The sequence below is a fragment of the Amyelois transitella genome, chromosome 25 (assembly GCF_032362555.1).
Source record: "Amyelois transitella isolate CPQ chromosome 25, ilAmyTran1.1, whole genome shotgun sequence".
In the NCBI taxonomy this organism is placed as follows: Eukaryota; Metazoa; Arthropoda; class Insecta; order Lepidoptera; family Pyralidae; genus Amyelois; species Amyelois transitella.
Window position 1 is genome coordinate 1,426,533 of NC_083528.1, and position 27,220 is coordinate 1,453,752.

The window sequence follows — 27,220 nt, forward strand, 5'->3', positions numbered from 1 at the left end:
GACGGGAAGTGCCAGCTCTGGAGAGGCCCCTGCGCCCTCTCCTAGTCCATCTGGAGCCAGTCATTCTGATAAGGACCAAGACCCACAGGTAAAGTGTTTAATTATTTTATTATTTTGAAAGACTGTCGAATTTTCCATTTTTCACTATCTTTTATTTTTATATTAAAGTTATAAAACTACTAGCTGTTACCGTCCAAATCATTTCAGTAAAAATATCAGCGTAAGTTTACTGACATTCTAAACTTAAAGTTATAAAACACTGTGAAATTAAACACTTGTTCATTATCTTCCATGGTTATTTTAATACACTAATCTTACACCAGGAAAGTAAAGATATATGCGTTCAAGTTAAATAAATTGATTTATAGGAGAAAATCGAGAAGTTAGAGGAAGATAAAAAACGTCGCCTCCAACTGTACGTGTTCGTGTCGCGATGTGTTGCGCATCCTTTCAACGCGAAGCAACCAACAGACATGACGAGAAGGCATACGAAACTGACGCCACATCAACTGGAAACTATTCAAGCTAGATTTCAGGTAGATTCTAATATTAATTACACTTGTCTTCAAAATTTTTCAATAGTGTTTTCATTTGTTTCATTGTTGAACCAGATAATCTTACGAATATTAAAAATGCAAATGTTTGAGAGGATGTGTGGATGCATTTTTGCAATTTCTTCTGGACGCATTTTGATTAAATTTAGTACACGAATTGAATACGACTTTGAATAACATATAATAAGTACATACTTTTATCCCGAAATTCCCGTAGGTGTGGTTATTAGGGCTATAATTGATTAAACAAGCCGTCATTAATAATTTACACGAAAGGAGAAACCACAATAAATAAATGAATAAATAAAACGTTTATTTTACTCTTTACAAAGGTGAGCCTCAGTATTATTTAATAACCAGGATTTATACATTTTATTAAATTGCTTGGTATACAATATGAGGTAATTGTTATCTATATTTTGTATCATACTTTTACCTACTCGAATCTGTAATAAAAATATTATGCTCTGATTGTTAAAAAAAATGTTATTTGGTTTAGGCTTTCCTCAAGGGCGAAACACAAATTCTGGCAGACGAGGCTTTCCAGAATGCAGTACAGTCTTACCATGATGTCTTTCTCAAGTCTGAAAGAGTGGAACAAATGGTCAAGTCAGGTGCTTGCTCTCATCATGATTTTCGTGAAGTGTTCAGAAACAACATCGAAAAGAGAGTCAGGTTTGTTTTTATTTCTATTACTCACCCTGGACTTTTTTTTGTTCAAAGATATTTAGATTTTCAATTTCTTTTTTACATTAATTTCACAGGTCCTTACCAGAAATAGATGGATTAAGTAAAGAAACAGTCTTAACGTCTTGGCTAGCAAAGTTTGATTGTATTATGAAAGGAACGGGTAAGTTTTTTAAATTATTTATCATCCAGGTTGAAGCTATATTTGATGAAAATTTTAATAACACCGAAAATATAGGTACAATTGAAAATAAATGAAAACAAAAAAATTCAACATTCAAATCAAAGCTTTCAATTTGTTTATATACACGAAGTTCACTTTAATTCTGGTATATTGTAGATATCGTTTAATCTTTGACCTTAACAGAAATCCTTGATTCGATTTTCCTATAACCTTTAGTGAAATCAAGTATAGCCGAGGCCTAAACAAACTGACCTTTTGGGAAAGGATCCAGCATGTTTGCCATGTGTGTGCATCAATTGTTTTAAGAGAAGCTTGAGTTTGCAAGCCTTTGGATGTTTGTAAAATTGTAATAAAATAATATGTGTGTTCATTGGTAGTATCGTCATTACGAATTGCCACTACTGTACATTTTACTCTGGACAATTTGTACATACATTCTGATTCAAGTATTCAATTGGGGGAAATGAAGATAAGAACAATATGAACATTGGAATTTAATAACTTGTCATTAACGTTTAATTTGAAAGTAAGGCATTTTATCATACTTAAGTATTATTAAAATTAAATTCCAAAGCTCGGTTGATAATTGATTTCTATAAATGACAATTTCAACAAAAGAGAGTATTGTATGTATGATATAATGTCTTTTCTTTGTGAATGTGTAGTTATTTATTTTAAAACAACTTATTTAACCACTACCAAATCCAAATATTGAACAAATTGTAAAGGCAATACAAAAATTTTGAAATGAATCACAATTTGTGTACAGTAGACGAATCAATAAATCAGTAGCGGAACCACATGTTGCTCTAAATATAGGGCTAACACCGTCGTCTACAATATAACAATCAACAGTCAATCTCTATTTGAAGACACTAACGAAATTCAATAGAATAGACCCACTCCTGATTTAATCAGTGTTATCATGTATCTATGTGTGCCTGCGTCTGTCTCACTGTCTGTGTTTCTCTCCCTTTCTCTCACGACATGTCTCTCTCACACATCCCAGGAATAACAGGTATCACTCGATGCTTCATTGTTTCCTATTATTGCATTCTCGCTTTTGTTGAGTGCTGTTGCTTGTTTGTTATTTGGTATTGTAGTTATATCACTGCCCGAATATCCGTTTGGTTTGACGGTTTAATTAAAATTTTGATCTACGAGTATATTAGCAATAATTACAACATTTAAGAAATTTTCATCTTAAATTTATTATTCAAGTACTTAAACGTCATATGACTTAGATTGATTTTTTTTTATATATTTTATAACATTAGAGACTTTCTTTCGGGATAAAATGTAATAATTAGTACTTCAATTTAAATTTAGATTACAGTACCTGATAACTATTATTATTTTCCAACATAATGCTATGATGAAGATTCTTATGTCATAAAAAAGTATTTTATTAATCATTTTAATTTAATTTGTTGAACATTCTAATTCAAATTTAAGGTATAACATTTTTTGTTTTCAACTATTATTATCTATGTTAATATAGATTTTCGATTTGTTATATCTAGCATTTTGTATAAATCATTAAAAGGTAAGTTAATAAATTTGTTGCATGTTGATATAATTGATTGTAAATAAGCAGATGACAAATTATTTTAATTTGCTTATCAATCTATATTACTTATCACATACTTAAATCACCTACAAATATCTAAGTACTTACACCAAATCAAATCACACAGACATTTAATACGAAAATCTACTAATAAGAAAATAATCATCACATTTTACCTTAAATTTACTTAATTTTCCTATCGATTTATTGCATTATATAATATCTAATTATTATACAACATTAAACATCTGTAATTTGCAATTTTAATTAAACTTCTACATCACCGCAAAATCTTTCAAACGCAAAGGACAAAAGAAATCCTAACATAACTCTTACTTTACGACTCTGTTTCCAGGTATTCCAGGAGATGATGAGTCCAAAAGGCCGTCGCGAGCGCAGCAACAAAGCCTCAACGCAGAATGCATCCTCAGCAAGGAACAACTCTATGACATGTTCCAACAGATTCTTGGAGTCAAGAAATTTGAACACCAGTTGCTTTTCAACGCTCTTCTTGTACGTAATCATTGGAATTTTCGAAACTTTACGGCACAGAAAATAATCGCTAATTAATGTACGTTTTTCAGTTGGACTCAGCAGATGAACAAGCTGCTGCTATTAGAAGAGAATTAGATGGAAGAATGCAGAAAGTCAATGAAATGGAAAGGGTAATATTACAAGAATCTTGACCTATGTTTAGACAAGTTTAGTGTAATCTTTTAGGGCAGATACCTTTTACAAGAAGGATTTATTAACTTGGAATTCTCGTTTTCGATAATAGAGATCAGATATGTCAGATCAAAATGTATCATTCAACATGAACAAATAAATAAAATAAAGTATTTTTGATAAAATAGACAAATTTTAGTACCATCAACTTTTAATGAATTCCTTTTCCTTGAAAAATTAGGAAACAAATAATGGTTTCATTTCATACCTCCTTTATGATAAATAAAATATAAAATGCTAATATTCTTTTTCCAGAATCGTAAGCTGATGCCGAAGTTCGTCCTCAAAGAAATGGAATCGCTCTACATCGAAGAGCTGAAGTCTTCAATCAATCTTCTCATGGCCAATTTGGAGTCTCTGCCCGTCTCGAAAGGAGGGGCAGACTCCAAATATGGCTTGCACAAAATCAAGCGGTATAATCACAGGTCAGTATTTTTAAAAAATAACTTTAGCTCTTATTACATTATCTAAACCTACAGCTTTACTATAAAAAGTTCATGTGCATCCAATTATCTGCAAACAATAAAAGTACTTCGTAGAATTAAAATTTGTTGATCCTCTTGGATCAGTCAAATTTTCATATTGAGTAAAAATTTAAATACCTATATAAAAGTGGAATCAATCATACGATGTATTACTTTACGAATGTGGTACCTTTTTATAGTAAAGTGAATTAATGAACGATTAAAATTGTTATTTATGTTATTGTTTTTTGAGTTATGTCGTTCTCAATTGAATATTTGCTTTCGGTGTCAGCTATAAACATAAATAGACATCGAATAAACAGTCTACTTGTAACTAGATTGTCATATTAGCTAAATGAATGTCAATTTAAATTTTTGCGTCTCTAATTTGATAGAAATCTGTTATAACAAAAAATTGTAAATGAATCCAATGCAGATTTCTTTCAAGTCATATCTAATCATTGAGTGTGATCAATGTTGAATGTAACGTAACGATTGGCTTTTGGTGTGGCTTCCGAAGAAAATGCATAAAACAGTGCATATATTTTTGTCGTAACGAAGTTATTTTTGTAGCAAACAACAAGAATATTATAAGTAATTGAAAAAAAAACAATATATTTTATTAGGGTTGCTTCTGATGCTAAAATTGTAAATGTTGTTTTCTACTAAAATATTTCTATACTACAATAAAATAAAACAGAACTAAATATCAGTTTTTCTTTATTTGTATGTCATTTAAACATCCTGTCTCTCTGGCACACAGTAGGTTTATTTTTACAACTCTATTTATCTGGATGTACCGTCAACATATTAGTTTCAATATTTCGAAAGTCATTGTTTGAATCATTCATGACACTAGTCAAATTGATTGGATGAAAATTTACCGAAAAACCATTTATTTATTTTCAATCAAAATGTTTTTAATTAGATCATTTAAGTGGGTTGTTGATACGTATATCTTCACCATTAATCCTGAATGACGTTCTTCCAGATTCACTGCCATTTTATACTTGTTCATTTCGATTTTGGTTTGTTTCTCTGTCCCTGGCACATACTGGATGGTAATGAAGGAAGTACAAGTAATGAGTACAAAATTGTTGATTTGCGCACGTGTCTTGTGTAGCAGGATCCCTGCCCACCCACATGGCCTGAAAATACCTAAATCTCGGATCCTAATGTTGTCACAGTTCAGACCACAGTAGATTATAGAATAAAAATGACTTAGCTAGTAACCCATGCTGTAGAGCCAGCGCAAAGTGGTCACATTACTAAAATTACAAACTTGACAACAGTGGATACAAATGCTTCTGTTACACCGCCCAAAATTTAAGCTTATAATATTTCAATAGTAGTCGATAAATTTAAAATATCTAGTTTTAGCTACGGTTACACGTAAACAAAATAGCTCGGCATTTAAATAGTTATATAATAAAGTAGTTCCAATAGTTATCTTAAATTTAATATTGTTATTTATAATATCAAAAGCTTTAATAACGTTCAATAAATCAATGCTTAAACCAACAATATCACGCCTTCACTTCTCATTTTCTTTATCTCTTACTTTTATTTTCGTTTTATTATTCAAACTTTGACACATCTTAAATTATTTAGGAATTAATGCTTTCAGCTTGAATAGGACCAAGCTTATTATGTTAATAAAATGCTAACATCGTTGACATACAAAATAATTATATTTGCCAACATATCTGCAGTCGTATTTATTTATTATAAATCACCCTTTAATTACAATCACTCGTTAAACACATTATTATACACCACAAGACTTACCTCAGAGCTGACTGTTAAAAGGAGCTAAAGAAAATTTCAAAGAAAATGATCCGCATTCATTTGATGGATTTGAAAAATCTGTACAATAACGCATTCATTTGATGGATTTGAAAAATCTGTACTACTAATATCTCAGCTTAGCAAATCTTTGACAGTCAGTATCTAAGTAGTAGAAGTATTTAGCAGAAACTTTGTAATATTTCCCTTTTGCCATGCTTAATCATTCTTGGTAACGGTGATGGTTCCATTTTGTATGCCACCATGCTTGGGTTCGTGAATGTTGTCCTACTGTCCTTGGATCATTTCTCCCGAATTTGTCAAACGGAGATTTGTTGTTTCTTACCTTCAATTCACCTGTATTAATGTTTTCTGTCATAACTTCAATATTTTAATGAATCACAATATGAAAACTTAAAATTAATTTATTATGTTTCAATGAATCGATGTAAATATCTGGTGATGGGTTTATGCTAAATAAAAATAAAACAAAATCTGGTGTTGGATTTGGACAATGTTTCGATGTGTAAATGACTCCTATTTATGTAAATATTTAAATTTGGGTGTGGAACGGGAAATCTTTGGAATTTGGTGGTGGATTTTGGGATAATAGATCAAATGCGGGACCAGACCCGGCTCCAAGGCTGAGTAAGCAGCTGTGTTTCAGATCCCAAGGATCTCTCGCCAACAAGCTGACTGGTGAAGCCGATGGTGGAGACGTGGACACGCAGCTCACTAAAATGGATGTAGTGTTGACTTTCCAGATAGAGGTAATGATGTGATATTATGTTGATGTGAGTTGTTTGTTGACTAAGCGATAAGGAAGGTAAATATTGAAGTTAATGGAAAGGAAGATGAAGTAGATCTAGATTTCTGTCTTAATCGTCAAACAATATTACAGAATGTGGTGTCATAGTTTAGTCATCCTAATAGGATATTGGTAAAGGATATAGCAATTCAAAAGGTAAAGAAAATCTAACAAAGAAACAATATTTATTAACCGTTTACTAAATGATTTTCGTTGGAAAATGAAAATTATATTATTATTTTTTTTCAATTACCTAGTCTTGTTAAAATTACAGGTTGTAGTTATGGAGGTAAAGGGTCTAAAGTCATTAGCACCCAACCGAATAGTATACTGTACAATGGAAGTGGAGGGGGGAGATAAATTACAGACAGATCAAGCTGAAGCATCGAAACCTATGTGAGTCTATAATAATTACAACTTGATGGTACTTAATAGTAGTATTAGACCACGGATCATTGTAACATGATTCGAAACGTCCGAGATAAAATAAACGCGTTACGTGCGCCTTTAATACCTGTATTATTTATACATAGTATAATGCAACGCGAAAGTTTCAAATCACTTAAAAGAAGTGTGTGAACCTTTGAGATTAAAGATTCCTAAAGTGTCTGTGACTTCACCGAAAAACATGTTTCAATTTTCTAAGTCATTTGTTTAAATCACCTACTACTATAAAAGAGAAAAACTGACTAAATTTGTCAATGTTGTCAGGTGGGATACTCAAGGTGACTTCAGTACGACACAACCCCTTCCAGCAGTTAAAGTAAAACTTTACACTGAAAACCCTGGTGTGCTTGCTTTAGAAGACAAGGAATTAGGCAAAGTTGTATTAAGGCCTACACCATTATCTAGTAAGGTAAGTAGGCTTAGAAATGAATATCGTGACTTTATAATTCAGAAATAATAATTACTTACTGAATGTCGTGACCTTAGAATTCAGATTCCTTTAACCGTGATGTGTGTTTTCAGGCACCTGAATGGCATCGGATGAATGTGCCCAAGAATTTGCCAGATCAGGATTTGAGAATCAAAATTGCGTGTCGAATGGACAAGCCATTGAATATGAAGCACTGTGGGTGAGAAAATTTTTAATATTTATTTCCCTTTAATTATACTTCTACCAAAAATATACATAATCCTGTCAGAATCAATGACCAAACTTCCCAAATTCTGTGTACTGGGTGACCGAGGAAGAACTAGACAAAGAAGGATATAACGTTACGATTTCTGAGAACAAACACTTCAGTTGGCAGAATTATGCGATTAAAGAAACATCGAGGAAGTCTAAGTTATACACAGAGCCGATGCAAAATTTATAAAATCTAATGATTAAGATCACAATTCTTATCAAAATTGCATACAGCAATGCTGAATTTGAAACCTTTTTATTTCAGCTACCTCCACGTGATCGGCAAGAACGTCTGGCGGAAGTGGAAGCGGCGATACATGGTGCTGGTCCAGGTCAGCCAGTACACCTTCGCGTTGTGCTCGTACAAGGACAAGAAGTCCGAGCCAGCGGAGATGATGCAGCTTGACGGCTTCACGGTGGATTACATCGAGCTGGCTAGCGGTAAATTTAATATATTCATTTGGTATGACGAATGGGCTAGCGTTAATTTAAAGGCTACAGAGAGAGGTTCAAAATCATGTAGACATGTTTGGGGTAAGTTAAAAATAACGATAAAACTAAAAACCTAAACCCGATTTTTGACAAATGAAAAATATACAGATATATAAGTATTTCGAGTTTGCAAAACTGTTACAGAAATTTGTCAACCAAGGCATTTGATTGCATAGATTGGTGGACCATTTGAATATTCTAAAAATCTATTTAAAATAATAAAACAATTCGTTTATGCTTACAGCTCAACTCATCGTCGGGCAAGGTGAGATTCTAAACATTATATTTCAAATGTCACTTTCTGAATAAAATATCACACGTAACATTCAAAAGGTAAAAAACATTTTACAGAACTGGAGGGGGCCAAGTACTTCATGAATGCAGTAAGAGACGGAGAGTCGGTACTGATGGGGGTGACTGATGAAAATGAATGTCATTTGTGGGTGATGGCACTATACAGAGCGACTGGACAGAGTCACAAACCTACGCCACCGACGACATCGGACACGCATATTAAAATTATGGGAGGTGAGTTGTAACATAGAAGTCAAATTGAAGTAATTGAACTAGTTGATCTTTTTTATATCTTTGGCTGTTACTTCAATCATATCAAATTTTATGATTAGCATTTTGTTCATCATAATTTTACAGGACTTAATCCAGAACTTTGTTGAACCTTCGACTCAGAGCCAAACCCATATCAGCTTCATCACTGACAAAAGATATTCTTTTTAAACACTTTAAGGATTAAATTTCCACTAAGCCATTTTCGTCATCTGTAAATAACTTTCTGATGACATAATGAAAACTAATAAATACCATTCATGTTTCAGATGCAGATAAGGCTCGCAAGCATGGGATGGAGGACTACATTCAAGCTGATCCTTGTCAGTTTGATCATCACCAACTCTTCTGCATGCTGCAGTCGCAAACGCTGAAATATCGTCTACAAGATCCTTACTGTTCTTTGGTATGTTAGAAACATATTTAACTTTTGTTTATGTATCAAAAAAAAAGTTAATAAATTTAAAGTTTGTTATTTTAGCCCGAGGTTTCGCTCCTCCTCCATTTCAACCTATTCTACCCTGTCAATCTGCAATGCTTTTTTATTCAAGCACCGCACGATCACCACTGTTAGTAGTTGAATCTTCCAAAAAAAATTATTCTGTGTAAGTAATTTTCATAAATTCTGCATTTTTATTTCAGGGCTGGTTCTCTCCAGGTCAAGTCTTTGTACTGGACGAGTATTGCGCTCGATATGGAGTGCGAGGGTGTTATCGCCACCTGTGTTACCTCTCTGATCTTCTGGATGTCGCAGAAAGTGGTCAGCAAACTGTTGATCCGACTTTGATGCATTATTCTTTCGCGTTCTGCGCGAGTCACGTGCATGGTAACAGGTGAGTAGTTTTATATTGTTTTGTATTTGTGATGTGATGTTGAAGAGATTTGGTGGATTTTTAGCTGATGCTGATTAATAAAAATGGCCGAAACTTATCCATATATCATATCGCAGATTGCCAGTTCGTTACGCAGTGCAGTTAGTTATCTCGCTTCTACTGCACTTACACTTTCGAGGTTATAGTAGCTTTATTTATGACAACTTTTATTGTATCCAAAATTTTGAAATAAAGTATCTCAAAACTAGGCTTTGGAATCCACCAGGACTCTCGTATACCATATATTTACGGCAGATAATATACCATGTCCTGGCTAGCACGACAGGGCAACACGGGTATGTTATGTGCCGTATGAACATATAAAACAATAACAAGACAACAATTTAGAGTTATGGATAAAAAAATTAAAATGATAAAGAATGCATAAATGAATGAAAATATTATAAAGTAGTGTAATGTCTAGAAAAATAAGTGTGATCCCTCCCAACACAACCCGAGACCAAGAAATTAGTAACAAATATCCAATCTCCGAGTCGGTATGTACATTTGTGAAATAAATCTGTGTTAGATTTGGTGTACCGCAAGGAAGCATTTTAGGCCCTTTAATGTTTGTATATCTCTCGGTGTAATAGATGGTTTGATATGTGACTATGTTTGATCATTTCGTTTCTGAAAACACAGAATAGTCATAAAGATGTGACAGATATCAAGATAATTAATTGAATTTCGATGAAAGCAACGGGTTTAAAACAAATTTTGAAAACAAATGCATGCAAATCTTACATAGTCACAAATTGTGAAACACACGCCATACGCCGCCACACTTAAGTGTCATGTCGCTTTCTTTACTAAAACTATTAGTGACCCTGATCTAACATTACTTGCCCTATCTACTGCAGTATCTACGTGTTTGCTTACTAATTCTAGTCCTGCTTCACCTGACTAATATTTCATCTCCGGGTTTGTGGAGTCAGCAGTTCCTGAAACAATTAATAATAATATTTTCAATAAAATTTTTAAGTGGCGAAGCAAGTGACGTTTTTGAAATTGTGTATCGGGATGATATTATGATAATTTAGCATTTGTACCGCGGTTGCATCTTTTTTTAAAAAGGTCGGGCTTAGATCACAATCAAAAAGTGGTTAAGTAAGGTTAACGCGGATTTAGTGTGTAACTAATTTACAGGAAAATCTAACAATCATGCATTATTGCAGAAATTACTGTAGAAAAAATCAAAAATTATGTTAAACAAGTAAGGGACACTAAAATTATTTCAGTTGGTAGAACTTATTAACATTAAATTAATTACGATATGTGTTACATATAGTGAGTAAGTTATAAAAAAAATTTAACAAAAACGCTCTGAATAACATTTATTAATCAAAATTTACCTTTTTAAAGCGCTGAAGAAGGAGGGTCTGGGTATGGTCAATGCTGATATTTTACAGCTAGACACAAGTCATCATTATAATTTGCCAAAAGATTGCTTTATCAATAAAGTCATAATCATCATCAATCATGTATTTTTAGAAGATAAATTAATTATTTGAAACTTTCTTGAGCCTTAAAGCTACAACGATTTATTTTGCTAAAACATTTTGTAATGACCAACTTTTGTGAAATACTTAGTAATAAAATTGGCAAACAGATAAATCTAATCCAAAAGAAAAATATTGCACATACAAAGAAATATACAGTAGCTTTTAATTATATTGTTTGTATAAAATGCTTGATTTTATCATTAATCATCTTTGAGCAATAGTTCAGTTGTCGTAAAATAATATTAACTCAAATTCTCATTCCCAAAAAAGCACTGGAGAAGAAGGGTATGATGAATTCTTTTAAACCTAATACTGCCTTCTTGCTGAAAATAATTATTATGCTGAAAATAGTAATCTCATCTTCGTTATCCATTAGTACTTATATTTTTTCATGTCAATTCAGAATTATGAGTAGTTATCCTCACTGGGGGATACACTCTAATGTCAAGAGCCTAAAACACATTTGCTAAAAGTGGATGCACTGATCGCAAATATATATATATATAAAAAAAAAAAAAAAAAAAATTCAGAATTATTTTGTATTCTACAATAATGTAATTGTGTAACTTTAACTCTACCTGTAACAAAATTAATTAGTTTGTTAGTGCTTTGTCCAAAGATTTTAAAATGAATAGCAAATTCATCAACAGCATCGTATATTTGCTAAAAACAATTAATTTAAAATACAAGTAATTACGCGCTATTATGCTTAAAAAAATTAACTTATCTAATGATTTACAAAACAATTTAACTACTTTTTTGTTTCTACAAAAGCACTGCAGAAGGCGGGTATGAATCCACTTTATACTCATTTGGCTTGAAAACATCATACCAATTAATTTTTATATTACAATGTACTTAAAACATCATTCACTAATTTTGTACTTAGACGAGTTTAACTTATATTTAGATAAATTTGATCAACATTCAATAAGCTTGTTTATAAATATTGCTTACCAAAAAAATAGAGCTTTATTACAGTTTCTGTAGGTAACTAACTAATAAGGTATTAAATAAATTTTAAGGTTTAGGTGTAACCTCGTACGTATACGCTTAGTAGTCAAATTACAAGCTTCTAAAACATACATTAAGGTAGGCAGTAGAGTAGTACACAACGAAGCTAATAAAAATCGAGTAAATTGAATATTTAGTTGCCCCAAAGCTAAATTTGAATACATATTTACATCATTTTCGTAATTTAATAATATGTACATTTATTTAGTAACTTAACAATATTAAACCTTATAAATCTAATGATAATAAAGCATAAGTAGATGTAGAACCAAATAAGGCTAATAAAAATTAAGTAGTACCTACAATAGTTGAATAGGTCGGCTTTTAAGCTAAGATCATTTTACACGATTCAATAATAGACAAAGCTTCTTATATCACTTAGAGCTAGGCATTAAAATAAGATATAGTACCAAATAAGTCTAAAAAATTATTCAGCGGTACAAAAGAAGACTGAATAGGTTTCCTCCTTTAAGTATAGTTCATTCTAAGATCATTATCATGATTTTTTAATAGGCATAGTTATTCCGTAACATAACAATATAAAACTTAATGAAGCCGTAAATTAGATTTTATAGATTGACTTCAACGATGTAGTTAATACAAGTATAATACAAATTCTAAATCATATATATGATTCAACTATAGATATAGAAGCTAATAAAATTAATGCTGATGAGTAGAAATATGTTGCCTGCGAAGCCATAGTCGATACTGCTAATTTCACTGTCCTAATCCTGCTTGTGCCCTACTAGAGTAAGCTCCACGGTGGAAGTCGTTCACAGTACCGCGACGTTGCCTGGCAGGCCCGACGGCGTGGGCAGCATCACGGTCCAGGAGAAGGAGAAGTTCGCGGAGATAAAGGAGAGGCTGAAGACGCTGCTGCAGCACCAGATCACGAACTTCAGATACGCGTTCCCTTTCGGGAGGCCTGAAGGGGCGTTGAAGGTAGTTTTGGATGAAATACATACATACATACAGTCACGTCTATATCCCTTGCGGGGTAGACAGAGCCAACAGTCTTGAAAAGACTGAATGGCCACATTCAGCTAATTGGCTTAATGATAGAATTGAGATTCAAATTGTGACAGGTTGCTAGCCTATCGCCTAAAGAAGAATAAAAGTTTTGGATGAAATATAAAAAGTAATGTGTCGTTTTCATGTCAAGGCTAAAGATTAAATTTTGATTATGAAAAACTATACTCTCCCTTTTTTATATTCTAAGTCTTAACTTATTCTCTCTTTTACAAAGCTTTCGTATTTTTTAACATGTATTACGAAGTTTTTACTTGCGTATATATTTATTCAAATATCGTCTCTTCCTTATTTCTCCACACCACACAGCAAAACTAATTTCAACTGTTTAAATAACGTTTCCACACCTTATTTTTTTTTTAATTCATTATACTATAATTATTCATTATACTAACTTTTTTATCGATCTCCTTTCACTATAGGCAACATTGTCGCTATTAGAACGCGTTTTGATGAAAGACGTGGCAACACCAGTAGCGCCTGAAGAAGTCCGAGCCATGATCCAAACGAGCCTTGAAAATGCTGCCTTGTTGAACTATACACAGCTCAGTCAGAAAGCTAATATAGAAGGTAAGTAGATAAACATTGATGCACACTAAATGACCGTCGCATTTGCATGAAAAGATTAATTAATGTGGAGAGTGCAAACGAAATAAGCAGAAAGTGGTAAGACGTAGTCTCTGGCTGACCTTCCGGGACAATAAGAAGAACAATCAGCGATCCTGTAGCAATTTTCTCAAATAATCATGATAATAGAAGCAAAATTGAAACAAAAAATGAGATGATTACAATTACGTATCACCAAATAAGAAACAACTATAAAAATCAAACTTTATGAAAAACATAACTTTACTTAAACAAACATTATCAGATTTTTTGAATAAACAAAGTCAAAAACAGTTTTAATCATTTTTCCAGAGGATCTAAGAGGAGAAACCATGGTTACACCTGCCAAGAAACTAGAGGACCTCATTCATTTAGCAGAGTTATGTGTCGACCTACTGCAACAGAATGAAGAACATTATGCGGAGGTATGGTGGTAGAACGTAACGGCTAGCTTTTGAATAGTGAAAATCTCAATTTGAACCATAATATCGAAGCTCGAATGAACCTTAAAAATGATAATTTTGAGAGTAGTAATATACTTGATTTTTTAATAAAAAAGGAAATAACACGTTACATTCATGATGATAAAGGTAACATAGATATAACCATACAGTGTACTGATAGGTAAGTTAGTAATATTGTTAAAAATGTATGGTTCAAATTGCTGAATATGTCTGTCATACCCTAGATGTCGTGATTTCCAAAGGTGAATCATTTTGAGAATTTTAGATTACCTTAGAATGATTTGCCGATGTCAATGTTCACTGGAAATAGCACCCTACTCTCCTGTCGCTATTAGTGTGGGGAATGTAAAGGCAGTATATTTATTTTATAAAATTATTGTGGTGACAATATGAAGGGCAAAAAATTCTGTAATACATTGGTGCTTAACAGACAAATTACATGGCTTATATTTGCGATTAGTATTATTCATATTGTCATCACTATTGACCGGTATACAACGAACATTATCAACATTTTCAAAAGCATTTAAGTAACATTCGTTAACATTCGTTGTATACTCAATAATCAATAAAAATATTTTATTTTCCTGATATACTTATATATTTATGTCGCTTCGTCGTCAAGTGAATGCTCCATTCACTTCTCGACGCTAAATGTAATGCAGTATCTAACTACTATTCCACCTCTATCTTATTTTTTATCTCTCCGCAGGTTTATAACACAAAACCGGATTCTAGCGGGCAACCAAATGTAACTACTCATAATTTGATTGATTGCTCGGCTGATCAAATCACTTGTCAATCGTTATTCACTCGATCTTGATCATACTTCACTTTGATTGGTTTGGATCACAATTCTTTATCGGGAGTAGACGAAAGACGATGTCCTAGTTCAACACTCGCTTGGCCAACGCTTAGTTGTTTCGATAGAATGAAAAGTGCATGAATTTCAATCGGAAATAGACAATTTTTAGACTTGCATTTTCAAACTGTGATTCAACCTTTTCATTATAGGCTTGGAGATCCAAATTTTTTGAAAGAAGTGACCGTATTAATTTCTAATTGGCAGGGCATTTTCGTTAAACGTCTGCAATGAAAAGTGTTTTATGTACATTTTTGACAGTTTACCAATCTAAATTTAAAATTCATAAACAACTTTAAAACAGTACTCATCTTCATGAGAGCATCTAGGACAAAAACACATAATTTTAAAATTAAAAGCTTTAAGTAGAATGATCTGATTATTTAGTATGAAGTCGCTTTTGCCCGTATATATTCATTGAACATTTGGAGTATAAAAATCATTAGTATAAACGTTTGTATCATTGACATCGTCTGATATTGCACTTGATTCATAAACAATATTAATCACAATATATTCTACCCTAGCTTCACCAGCCACAACAAACGTAAGGTAGATAGAATCGGCTTTAAACCTCGTATTTTGCATGTAGTTACAATTAAAAATATTAACTATTTAGTTATAATCTTGGAAATTAAAATGTTTGTCAAATCATATCAAATTGAATCAAATTCTACACTAACTTTAATCATGCGTTCACAAATCTGATTCAATGACATGTTTTGCCAAACATCACTCGTAAGTATAATTTATTTCTTCACTAAACGTTACACTTAAAATCACTTCAATAACGTCAAACTTTCTAGTAACTAAAACCAAATCCTCGTCCACGAATAAATTTACCCAAATATTTACTTACACTGACACTTTTTCATCAAAATAATGTGACAATGATTTTGTATCTTCTAATTGTATCTGAAACATTTGATCTTTTGCAGGCATTCGCGTGGTTCTCCGAACTCCTGGTGGAGCATGCTGAGATCTTCTGGGCGTTGTTCGGAGTGGACATGGATAGAGTACTAGCTGAACAACCTCCGGACACATGGGACTCCTTCCCGTTGTTCCAGATACTGAACGACTATTTGAGAACTGATGGTGCGTAACTGTTTTAAAAGTATATATGACTAAAATATAAACGACAATAGCTAGAGGAACTACTTATATAAGATTTTATAAGAATAACAGGATTTATATACCATTTAGTAAAAAACAAGGCTACCCGAAGTGGAACACAAATATCTTTAAAAAAACGACCTAAATTACTTTCAGAAAACATTTACCTACAGATGATGTCAATAAGCATGTCGTTAAAGTAAAGTTTTGAATTTGAATTTGAATTTGAATAAAATAAAAGTTATATAATCAAATTTGATCGAGACTGTTGTCTACCCCGTGAGGGATGACGACGTGATTAGTCGGTAACTTTTGGTATTCTTGTCTCCAGAAAACCTGAAAGGGGGAAGATTTCACGAGCATCTCCGAGACACGTTTGCGCCCTTGGTGGTGCGGTACGTGGACCTGATGGAGTCTTCCATAGCCCAGTCGCTGCATAAAGGCTTTGAGAAGGAACGATGGGAGATCAAAGGGTTAGTAATATTTTTAACCTAAGATAGCCAGCAATTGCTCAGATCTTTACAGGGTTTAAAAAGGAGTGGTGTCAGATCAGAGCTTCAATTGTCCGTTAGGCCAACGAGATTAGCCTTTTTAGCGGTGAACGATTCGTCGGCAGAAAAATTGGATTTATTCTTTCGACGGATCAATACGACGAATAATTCCAATTTCTTAATAATAAAAATAACCAAGATCTATTAGAAAAACGCAGTTCCGAAGAAGAATTATGTCATCAAACTGTTTGTTCACTTAACAATCTTTAGTGAACAGTTTCAGACTCGGTGGATCAAAAAGTAAGGTAAGCCCAGTTATATCTCCATCTTGTTTCCATGAGACTAGACTTGTCTTGTGTTACTCGCAGGAGACGACTAAATAAGCCCCAAAAACTATGGCTTCAGCTGTGTCATTTATTGTTTATTTCATCGTATCTTTGGCAAGCTTGGTAACTTTGAAGCTATATATTATGAATAAAACTCAAAAGATACCATAATTGGAAAGAGTAACGATCCGAAGGCATATACCTTCGGATCGTTACTCTTTTTTTTTTCTTTGTAAGTTTATTTACAAAAACATATTTGTTGGACCTAGTCCAGTGATTTCATCAAATAGTTCAAATTAACTATGTAAGTACCTGAAACCACCAGCTTGCATGAAGAGAGTTATGAATGTGGATGAAGCGAAGGAAGCATGCAGAGATCGTAGCAAGTGGAAAGATGTAGTCTCTGCCTACCCCTCCGGGACAAAGGCATGATTTTATGTATGTATGTAACTTGTGTTTCCCGGCACCAATAGTGCCGTGTGGTTCCCGGCACCAATACAAATAAGAATAGGACCACTCCATCTCTTTCCTATGGATGTCGTAAAAGGCGACTAAGGGATAGGCTTATAAAATTGCGACCCCTTTTTAGGCGATGGGCTGGCAACCTGTCACTATTTGGATCTCAATTCCATCATTGAGCCGAGCAGCTGAACGTGGCCATTCAGTCTTTTCGGGACTATTGGCTCTGTCTACCCTGTAAGGGATATAGACGTGACTATATGTATGTAACTCACTGGCTATTTCCACAGCAATGGATGTTCAACTAGTGAAGAGTTGTTCTGGAAGTTGGACGCGCTGCAATGCTTCATCAGGGACCTCCATTGGCCGGAACCGGAGTTCAGGTCGCACCTGGAACAGCGGCTCAAACTGATGGCGTCTGATATGATGGAGACCTGTATACAGAGGACAGAGGCTTCGTTCCAGGTCAAGATAATTATTTTTTTATTCAATTATACGAGAAGTTAGATACTTCTTTTAACTTGTTTTAAATTTAGCTGACAAGAGACTGGTCAAACGGTAATAAACTTATGTTAAGATTAGTCATCCCAATGACGGATTTACTAATATTTCATCAGGGTGGTTTACTATAAAATTTTTGCCGTCCACCTATTCTTGCAAATTAGTAAAGTAAAAAGTGTAAATAAATAAAAAATAAACATAAAAGTACATCAATAAAATGGCCAGCCATACGGGCTGCCATAAAGCTGTAAACAATACAGTACACAGCCAGCACTGATCTTCCGATTCACAATGTGGATCGTTCAACACCAATTATCACGCCTGTACATAAGATGGTGAATATTTCTGTCTAAGTGTTGGAAATACCTTACTTTCTCGACGCTCATCATCCATCGTTCTACGACCAACGCATGACTATGTTGGATGCTTATCCTACTAATATTAAAAAGTTTGTATGTCAGTATGGATGTTTGTTACTCTTTCACGCAAAATCTACTGAACCGATTACGATGAAATTCGGTATGTAGGTAGCTGAAGACCCAGAATAACATATAAGTAGGCTTTTTATCTCAGAGTTCAAGCGGGACAAAATCCACTCGTACAAAGTCGCGGGCGGCCTCTAGTAAGTAATAATCTTTAACAGGAGAAATTTATACATAACGGCTAATCATTTTAACATTTCTATTTCCAGTCTTGGCTGAAGAAGAGCGTCACCTTCATGTCTACAGACTACATACTGCCAGCGGAGACGTGTGCCATGGTGAACGTAGCTTTGGACGCCAAGAACCAGGCTCTAAAACTCTGTGCTGTCGAGGGTGTCGATATTGTAAGTCCACCTCTATGCACGTCCATACAAAATATATCTGGGGGCACGGCAGTGCACCCGCCAAGTCGAGCAAAAAAAGCGGCACGGCCGTACCATCCTTTTCTCGAAGCAATTCATCCATACTTTACGCCTTTAGACTTTCTTAAGTCTACCATGTCGTGTATGGTAAACCCATCACTATTTCTCTACATACTACGTATTTCATCACTACATATTATAAAGTACTTAAAGTCCTCCTAATTTGTCTGTCTGTACGTATGCGCTAATCTCGGATAATACCCTAGAGAGTGTGGAACTCCTGGCACCAAAAAGTACCAGTTTTTTTTTTATTTAATATTAATTTAGACATTTGCCTTCCATCTCGCCTCGAGTAACGATGAAAACGAAGGTGTTACATGCTTATTCAAGAGAAACCCATTTATTCTAATTTTGAATGTTCCCGGACATACTCGTCTGGGAATATAGACGCAGGCAGTTAATTCCACAACTTAGTTACTGTTGAAGGCGGTAAAGCACTCCATAAAAAGTAAAACTTGGATATGGAAATAAACTGGGGATGATCTTGGGATGGAGTAAAACTGCACTTTGGTTTAACTTTAAATATGCACTGTAATAAACCGCTGAACTTATCCTTCTAATATTATAAATGCGAAAGTTTGTGAGTATGGATGTTTGTTATTCTTTCACGCAAAAACTACTGAACCGATTACGATGAAATTTAATATGTAGGTAGCTGAAGACTTAGAATAACATATAGGCTAATTTTTATCCCGGAATTCCCGCGGGATTGATAGGGTTTCCATGCGGACGAAGTCGCGAGCGGCCTCTAGTTGGTACAGAGTACCTAAGTTTTAAATCAATGTAAAGGTATATGTCCTTATAACATTTTAAAAAAGAATCAAATGCACACTTAAAAATTTTCTTTTTCTTTTTTTGTAACTGGCCAGTTATGACACATTGTGAACAAAACAGAAAAGAGGTTGCACAGAACAAATTATATTAAACAGTTACCAAAAAGAAACAATCGAAGCGTTTAGTTCGACTTTCTCGTATTTCAATGACAAACGGGTGAAATTTTTGTCAAACAAAAAAAAGACAAATATTTCATGTCCGATGAAGTAATAGTGAAGATTGTATTAGCTCAAAGACAGGGAGTCTTTGACCAATATTTATAACCACTAAAACCACTCCCTTCTCACCGCTGACTGTAACGTTCACGATAGAGTTGCTCCTATTACATTTAGTGTCAATTTGTTACCAGTTTCAAAAATGTATTTTGAAACTGGATTTTATTTTACGTATGTTTGCTCCACTTGAGTTTTTTTCAGTACCAGTATCACACCAAAATGGACTCTCAGATCGAAGCGTGCCTTCAAGCTATGATGACCGGCATGACGACGAGACTGTCAGCTGTGCTGGAAGCCACGTTAGCCAAGATAGCTAGGTTCGATGAGGGAAGGTAAACAACATTTTTATTTTACTTCAAAATTCAAAATTAGAATCTTTTTTATGACACATTTCTTACGTCACTTAATAATTGTCTTATCTTTTGGTTTAAGTTAATTGTTTAATATCTTGGTTTTTTTTTGACATTTTTCTAGTTGTAAATTCTCTGCGTCTGTTGAACACTGTGAATCGTTCAAATCAACATCAAACAATTTTCCTATAATGCCCGTGGGCGTTCCTTTTTTTTGGAGAAATACACATACATACATACATATGGTCACCTCTATATCCCTTGCGGGGTAGACAGAGCCAACAGTCTTAAAAAGACTGAATGGCCACGTTCAGCTATTTGGCTTTAATGATAGAATTGAGATTCAAAAAGTGACAGGTTGCTAGCCCATCCCCTAAAAAACAATCCCAAGTTCGTAAGCGTTTTGGTGAAATCTCTTTATTTTTCAATAGTTACATGATTAATAAATAAATACTTACATAGCTTACTTTTATTTCAGCTTAATCGGTTCGATATTGACGATAGCCAACGTATCTGGTTCGGGCAAGGACATCGGCCAGGGCTACGTCAACTTCATGAGGAATTCCATGGACCAAATCAGATCTAAGGTAACATTTCCCTAATTTTTTATTATCGTAATGGCCATCGACTTTGGACATACGGACAAAGACTAGACATAAAGAAGCCACTGCTGTTACTTCTTGCTTACAAGATTACTTATCTGTTTGCAAATTACAAAGTCTTTGCAAATTACAAGGTTTACAGGACTACATACATACATACATATTATCACGACTATATCCCTTGCGGGGTAGACAAAGCCAACAGTCTTGAAAAGACAGGCAGGCCACGTTCAGCTATTTGGCTTTTAAATAGAATTGAGATTCAAATAGTGACAGGTTGCTAGCCCATCGCCTAAAAGAAGAATCCCAAGTTTATAAGCCTATCCCTTAATCGCATTTTACGACATCCATGAGAAAGAGATGGAGTGGTCCTATTCTTTTTTCTATTGGTGCCTGGAACCACACGGCGCTGTTGACAGGACTAGTTTTCATTAAAATTCATGAACATACCTACCTACTTACGTAATTTAAACCAATATCCGTTTATATAACGGTTATAGACGATTCGATTAATGTGTAGACTATAGGTAGGTACCTACCTACTTTCATTAAATACTTTGATTTTCTTCCCAGCCGGAGTGCGCCCTGGGTGAGTCAGGTTATTAAACGAAGCGGCTCCCAGCTGACCTCCGCAACCTTTGTAGGGGAACCTAACCCATATGGGATCATGTCTACACATCCTTAGCCTTAATGTGCAGGTTTCCTCACGATGTTTTCACTCACCATAACAGAATCATCGGTTAGCACTTATAGCCCAGAAAAGAGACATTGGCAGGTTAGGTAGGTAGGTACATGACCTAGGTGGGATTTGAACTGCGCCTCTTCGTGTATCATACATACATATCATAACATCTTGCTCCCCCGCGGGGCAGACAGAGCCAACAGTCTTGAAAAGACTGAAAGGCCACGTTTACTGCTTGGCCCAATAGATAAGATAGAATTATGACATCCACGGGAACGGGAAAGAAATGGAGTGGCTCTTATTTTTTTTTTTTTCATTGGTGCCGGGACCCACACGGTTCGTGTATCACTTTGCAAATTTTAATCGGGCACGTTACCAATTCGACCACCGACACTCCATACCTACCTTTTATAAAATTATCCCAAACTTTCATCATTAAATTGATTGATAAGTAGTAGATATAGACTTGTGTTTTTTTTTCCTATATAGGCGACTAAGGGATAGGCTGACAAAGTTGGGATTCTTTTTTGGGCGATGGGCTAGCAACCTGTCACTAGTTGAATCTCAATTCTATCATTAAGCCAGATAGCTGAACGTGGCCATTCAGTCTTTTCAAGACTGTTGGCTCTGTCTACCCCGCAAGGGATATAGACGTGACCATATGTATGTATGTATGTTTTTTTTTCCAGGTGACAGACGAGCTCTGGATCTTACAGCTGTTTGAGCATTGGTACGGCATCCAAGTGGGGCTCATCAACACCTGGCTAGGAGAGAGGCCTGCTCTCCATCCTCAGCAGGTCGCGTGCCTGTCTATCATATTGAAGGTACGCATTGGCAAACACTTTTATTCTGCTTAACTCTATGCAAACCAATCGTCCGCTTTTTATAAGTAGGATTTTATATTAGATATTCAATTCAAACGTTGCACTGTAATAATAATAAAGTACATCTAATAACTAATAATGACACGGCTCATTGTTAACGAGCAGAGTTTTATATTTGAAGATTTTGTGCCTTATTTTATATAAAAAAAAGAATTTAAGGTCCATTTTCGAACGGATGGATGAATCATGACAATTTTGACAGTTATACCGAGTTAGCCCATTACAAGCATATTAGCCTAAATATGGGGTAAATTTGAGAATTTTTTTTTATAAATTAATTTATTCTTAGTATATAAAATTGAATCGAGTAAATTTTTTTTCAGAAAATGTACAGTGATTTCGAATTGCAAGGCGTCATTGACGATAAGCTGAATTCCAAAATCTATCAGAACGTAGCAGCGAGGATGCACACGGAGGAAGCTACTTGTAGTCTGTTGCTGGCGCAACAAGATGCTAGGTGAATACGTCTATTTTGTAAACACGAAGCTCTATAAATCTGAACCTTCTTCGCCATGAGTTCAAAAACAGATGACAAATTATTATACAAGTTTACAATTACTATTAGATTTTGTTAAATTATTGCCTTGCATTGTTAATGTTAGTTACATAATTTTTATCAATAACGTAACTAAAATTATGGATTGGCACGTTTTGAATTGGCCTGCCCAAACTTTTTTTTTACTTTACTCAGAATAAAAGTTTACTGAGAAATCAATGGTAATATAATTATTGAATTAATAATGAATAAATGAATTTTCCATACAGTGGTGGTGACGACGGTGGCTCAGAAGAGGGTTCACGCAGTGGGAAGTCCAAATTAGAAGCACTGACGGAAGAAGCCAAGCTAGGCAATGTTACAGCGGTTGTAGGCAAGGTAATATTTGAGGATTACGTACCTATACATAAGGTTTCTACTTTAATTTTATTCAACCATCAAGGTGTCATTTACACATTCATTAGTGTTCAGGTGTTCGTAGCGAATATGTGACCACAATCAAGGAGTGAGTTCTATCCTTTGACTTATTAAAAATAATAATTTTACCTAATTTTACTACACAGCAGACTTTATTATCCGTGATCTAGGACTAACTTTAACGACCGGTAAGGCTTGTATTTCTTTGTACCCATAAATTATTCGAGAAACATTGTTTGTTACGGTTCCAGGTTGGAAACATCTTCGGAAGAGGCATTGGAGAGCTGTCGACGAAACTAGGAGGTCCATCATCTTGGTTTTAGCGCATTAAAAGCCCAAAATATTCAGAAGTATTTGTAAACATACCTTTCTTTGCCTATATTGACGTACTGAGATGAAATTTCAAAGTGCTTTTTGCTGCTGCATCGACAACGCATTTTTAGCGGATTAAATTACTGATAATAATCATTCGTTAATGCTGCAGTATCAAAAAGCGTTTAACTATTCTGTGATGATGATAAAAACCTTCTTTTGCATTCGATTACAATCTAGAATGTCCGCCATTTTGCATTTAAGAAAATAATCGTTACAAAATGGCGTTTATGCGCTAGAAATAATATAAGTGGCCAGTTAATGCATAGCTTAGTGTGATTACTTAGAGTATAAACGAGGTCTAGATTTTATTTTATAAACGCTTTATGTACAGTTAGGATCATCATTCGTTTATTGGAGCAAATAACATGTAATAGGTGTTAAGAGTAGTATTTGATAACACGATTGATTATTATAAAAAAATATAAAAATGCATATACATAAACATAATGCTACAATAAGAAAACATATCGCTTTGGCAAAATTATTTTATGTGTTGTTATTATAACGATTGATATATTTATTTAAAAATAAATTATCATAAAAGGAGTCCGTTAGGTTGAAATGCAAGTGTGAGAATAAGAAAAACCTTCATTTATCTATACATCATCCTACTATGAAAATTTACGTTAAACGAGTTTTCTATAAAGTATTGGTTCGCGGAAGTTTGTCTCGTGTGATAGATACTCTTACATTCACCTCCATAAAGATTGACGTAGCACATAGAATAAAGTGCAAAGTTTTTTAATTGCATCTCTTTCTAATACCTATACTTCAGAAACAGTATTTTTCTAATTATAATAAATCCACTTTGAAACATCGGTTGATTTTCGAACTGAAATCGAAATCTTCTGAAGTTTTGATGTGTTTTTATAAAAACAATAATGGCGCGAATATAATTATTTTTTGAACGTCTATGTTGCCAGTAAATAATCTCCCTTGTAAAGGAGAAAATACAAATTGTTTTTATAAAAACGCATATTGTTAGCCACTTTGCTGTAGTATAACTCTCTATTTATATTTTGATTCTCTGTAGATTCTAATAACGATCTAGTAACATTTTACCTTGACTAGTCGTTGAATTAAAAAACTATTTATAAAAACTACTATTATAGTTTTAATTGTTAACAAAATAATATTCTTCTACGCTAAACACCTTACAAATTTTTGAATTAGGAAAATTTAAAATTCTTAGATAAACGTTTAAAGAATAAAGAATAGCGGTTAATCGCTATGCTGAGTCGCCTTAAATTGTCTTGTTGAGAACGGCTTAAGAAATAGACCTTAAAATGTTACTATTAACTTCTCTTAATATATATTCTTACTTCACAATGTCTACGTGATAAAATACTTAAATATAATTTCCACATTCCTGGGCTTGGTGAATCCTGTGAAGTTTTTACAGCTCAGTTTTATTATAGCTTTACATAAACCGCTGACTCACAGTCGAATTTTATTGATTTAGTACACAAGTCATCGAAATGTTTGCATTTAAAATAGCGTTCCAACTATTTTTCATACTCACGACTGGATGTTTAAAGAAATGTATAACCTTATAATATCGTCACAATAGGGCAGTAATGGGATGGCACAGTATGTAATGTAATGGAAAAGTAATGTAGTGCTCACGTATCATATAGTTAGATGTCATATATTATTCAAGTAACAAGAGCTATTTATAGTTTCAATACGCTGACGTTTCTTATTAAAAACAATATTACAACATAATTTAAACCGTTGGTTGACACTTAAAAGTACTGCTACAACTCAACATTAGGATCTTCATTATTGTTGTTTTTCTTTTCAATTTACAATGATAAATGAAACGATGGTTGAATGTATTTTATGTTAATAGTTCATGTGATTACGAATTCTGGCTACAATACGAAACTAAGATAAATGATTTACAATATTTTTTAATACAGTAAAAAAATCATGCATTTATGTGCACCATTTTTTTAGTTTTAAAGATTATTTATCTTTATTAACTTGAAATAGATAGACAGAAAGGCACCGCAATATTTTATATGAGAATTTTATAAAGTTTTAATATGTTTTATATATCAAGATTCGGAATCACATAAACTAAATTGAAGTTTATACATGTCACATAATCAATCACATATTTTGGGTATCGTGCTCAATCGAATGAAAACGACAGTTTCTGTAGTGTTTAAGTGCATTATGATCTGACTGAGGTAAATGCGTAGAATGCTTGTATGATTTTTGCTATGAGGGAAACTCACAGCGGTGAATGATCGTAGATCAGCTTTCCTTGAATACGAGTATAGTTGTAAGTTGGAAGTCCAAAATAAGATAGGAATAGGTCGGCAATGTATATTTAACATCACATGTAGCCGTTTACCAACAGGCGATAGCTTGTATGCTGACTTTTTATATATAAAAATTTTATAAAGGTGGATCAGGGTTCGTACTCCAACTCTACCAATTTCTTAGAAAACCAAGTCGGTAGCCGAAAGTGCTGCCGTAATAAAACTTTTTTCTGTAATATAGGATCTTCTTTCTTTAAATGATAATTAACATGTTTTGAATTAACAATATTTATTTACTTGTGAGTATTATCTAATAAATAAATATTTTCGAATTAAGTTGCTGGACTTAAAACTTACCTTAGTGGTATGCTAATAACGTGCCTATGTAATGCCAGAAATGTTCACGTAAAATACGATGATCGTAATAAAAATGTATCATCCGTTTATTATAAACCAAAATTAATCAAACCACTGTGAGTTTCTCTAAATGCTTGGGGAGCCGTCGAGTGTATCGCGAATGTAATGGGATACAATAAAAATATTTACAATAAAAATGTTTACTGTTCCTTAGCTTTTTTATTTGAATTCCTTTGTTTTTTTAAATATTCTAAACTGTTTTTATGTCAGTCGAGTTTCAGTGATTAATTACTTTTATTTACTGCTACTAGGTAACATACTAGGTAACCTACTACTTCTTATACCCATCTAAAGACTACTAAAATACTGGTTACTAAAAGCATAAATATATTAATTTTATTATTAAGACCTCCTGTCTTAAAGTAAAGCACCGTTTGTCCCGTTATTTATTTTTGATACGTTACATCTTTGAAATCACGTACAGCAATAAGTTTGGTAAGATTTTTCAGGTTTTCACGTACATACTTTGATATTGGCCATACCTTTCTGTCTAATATGCTTTCGATTCCGTTCCTGTATGCCCTGTGGATAACGCAAACGTTGTTATGGCATATCTCACCTTCTTTCTC

At 33.7% G+C, this 27,220-nt stretch overlaps 1 protein-coding gene across 1 annotated transcript; it reads left to right on the plus strand.

Annotated features, from left to right (window-relative positions):
• LOC106142757 (calcium-dependent secretion activator) lies at positions 1 to 26,754 on the plus strand. The gene is made up of 29 exons (XM_060951652.1): positions 1 to 88; positions 369 to 536; positions 1,054 to 1,229; positions 1,319 to 1,404; positions 3,351 to 3,508; positions 3,580 to 3,660; positions 3,977 to 4,146; positions 6,638 to 6,740; positions 7,053 to 7,174; positions 7,490 to 7,634; positions 7,748 to 7,854; positions 8,173 to 8,348; positions 8,644 to 8,664; positions 8,733 to 8,927; positions 9,233 to 9,369; positions 9,606 to 9,796; positions 13,155 to 13,296; positions 13,806 to 13,953; positions 14,302 to 14,414; positions 16,254 to 16,410; positions 16,760 to 16,901; positions 17,995 to 18,169; positions 18,897 to 19,031; positions 20,360 to 20,490; positions 20,987 to 21,095; positions 22,482 to 22,616; positions 23,000 to 23,133; positions 23,442 to 23,550; positions 23,841 to 26,754. Exons 2-29 carry the CDS (start codon positions 474 to 476, stop codon positions 23,910 to 23,912), a joined length of 3,633 nt encoding a protein of 1,210 aa, XP_060807635.1. The 5' UTR covers positions 1 to 88; positions 369 to 473; the 3' UTR covers positions 23,913 to 26,754.
• Positions 26,755 to 27,220: the final 466 nt, after the last annotated feature.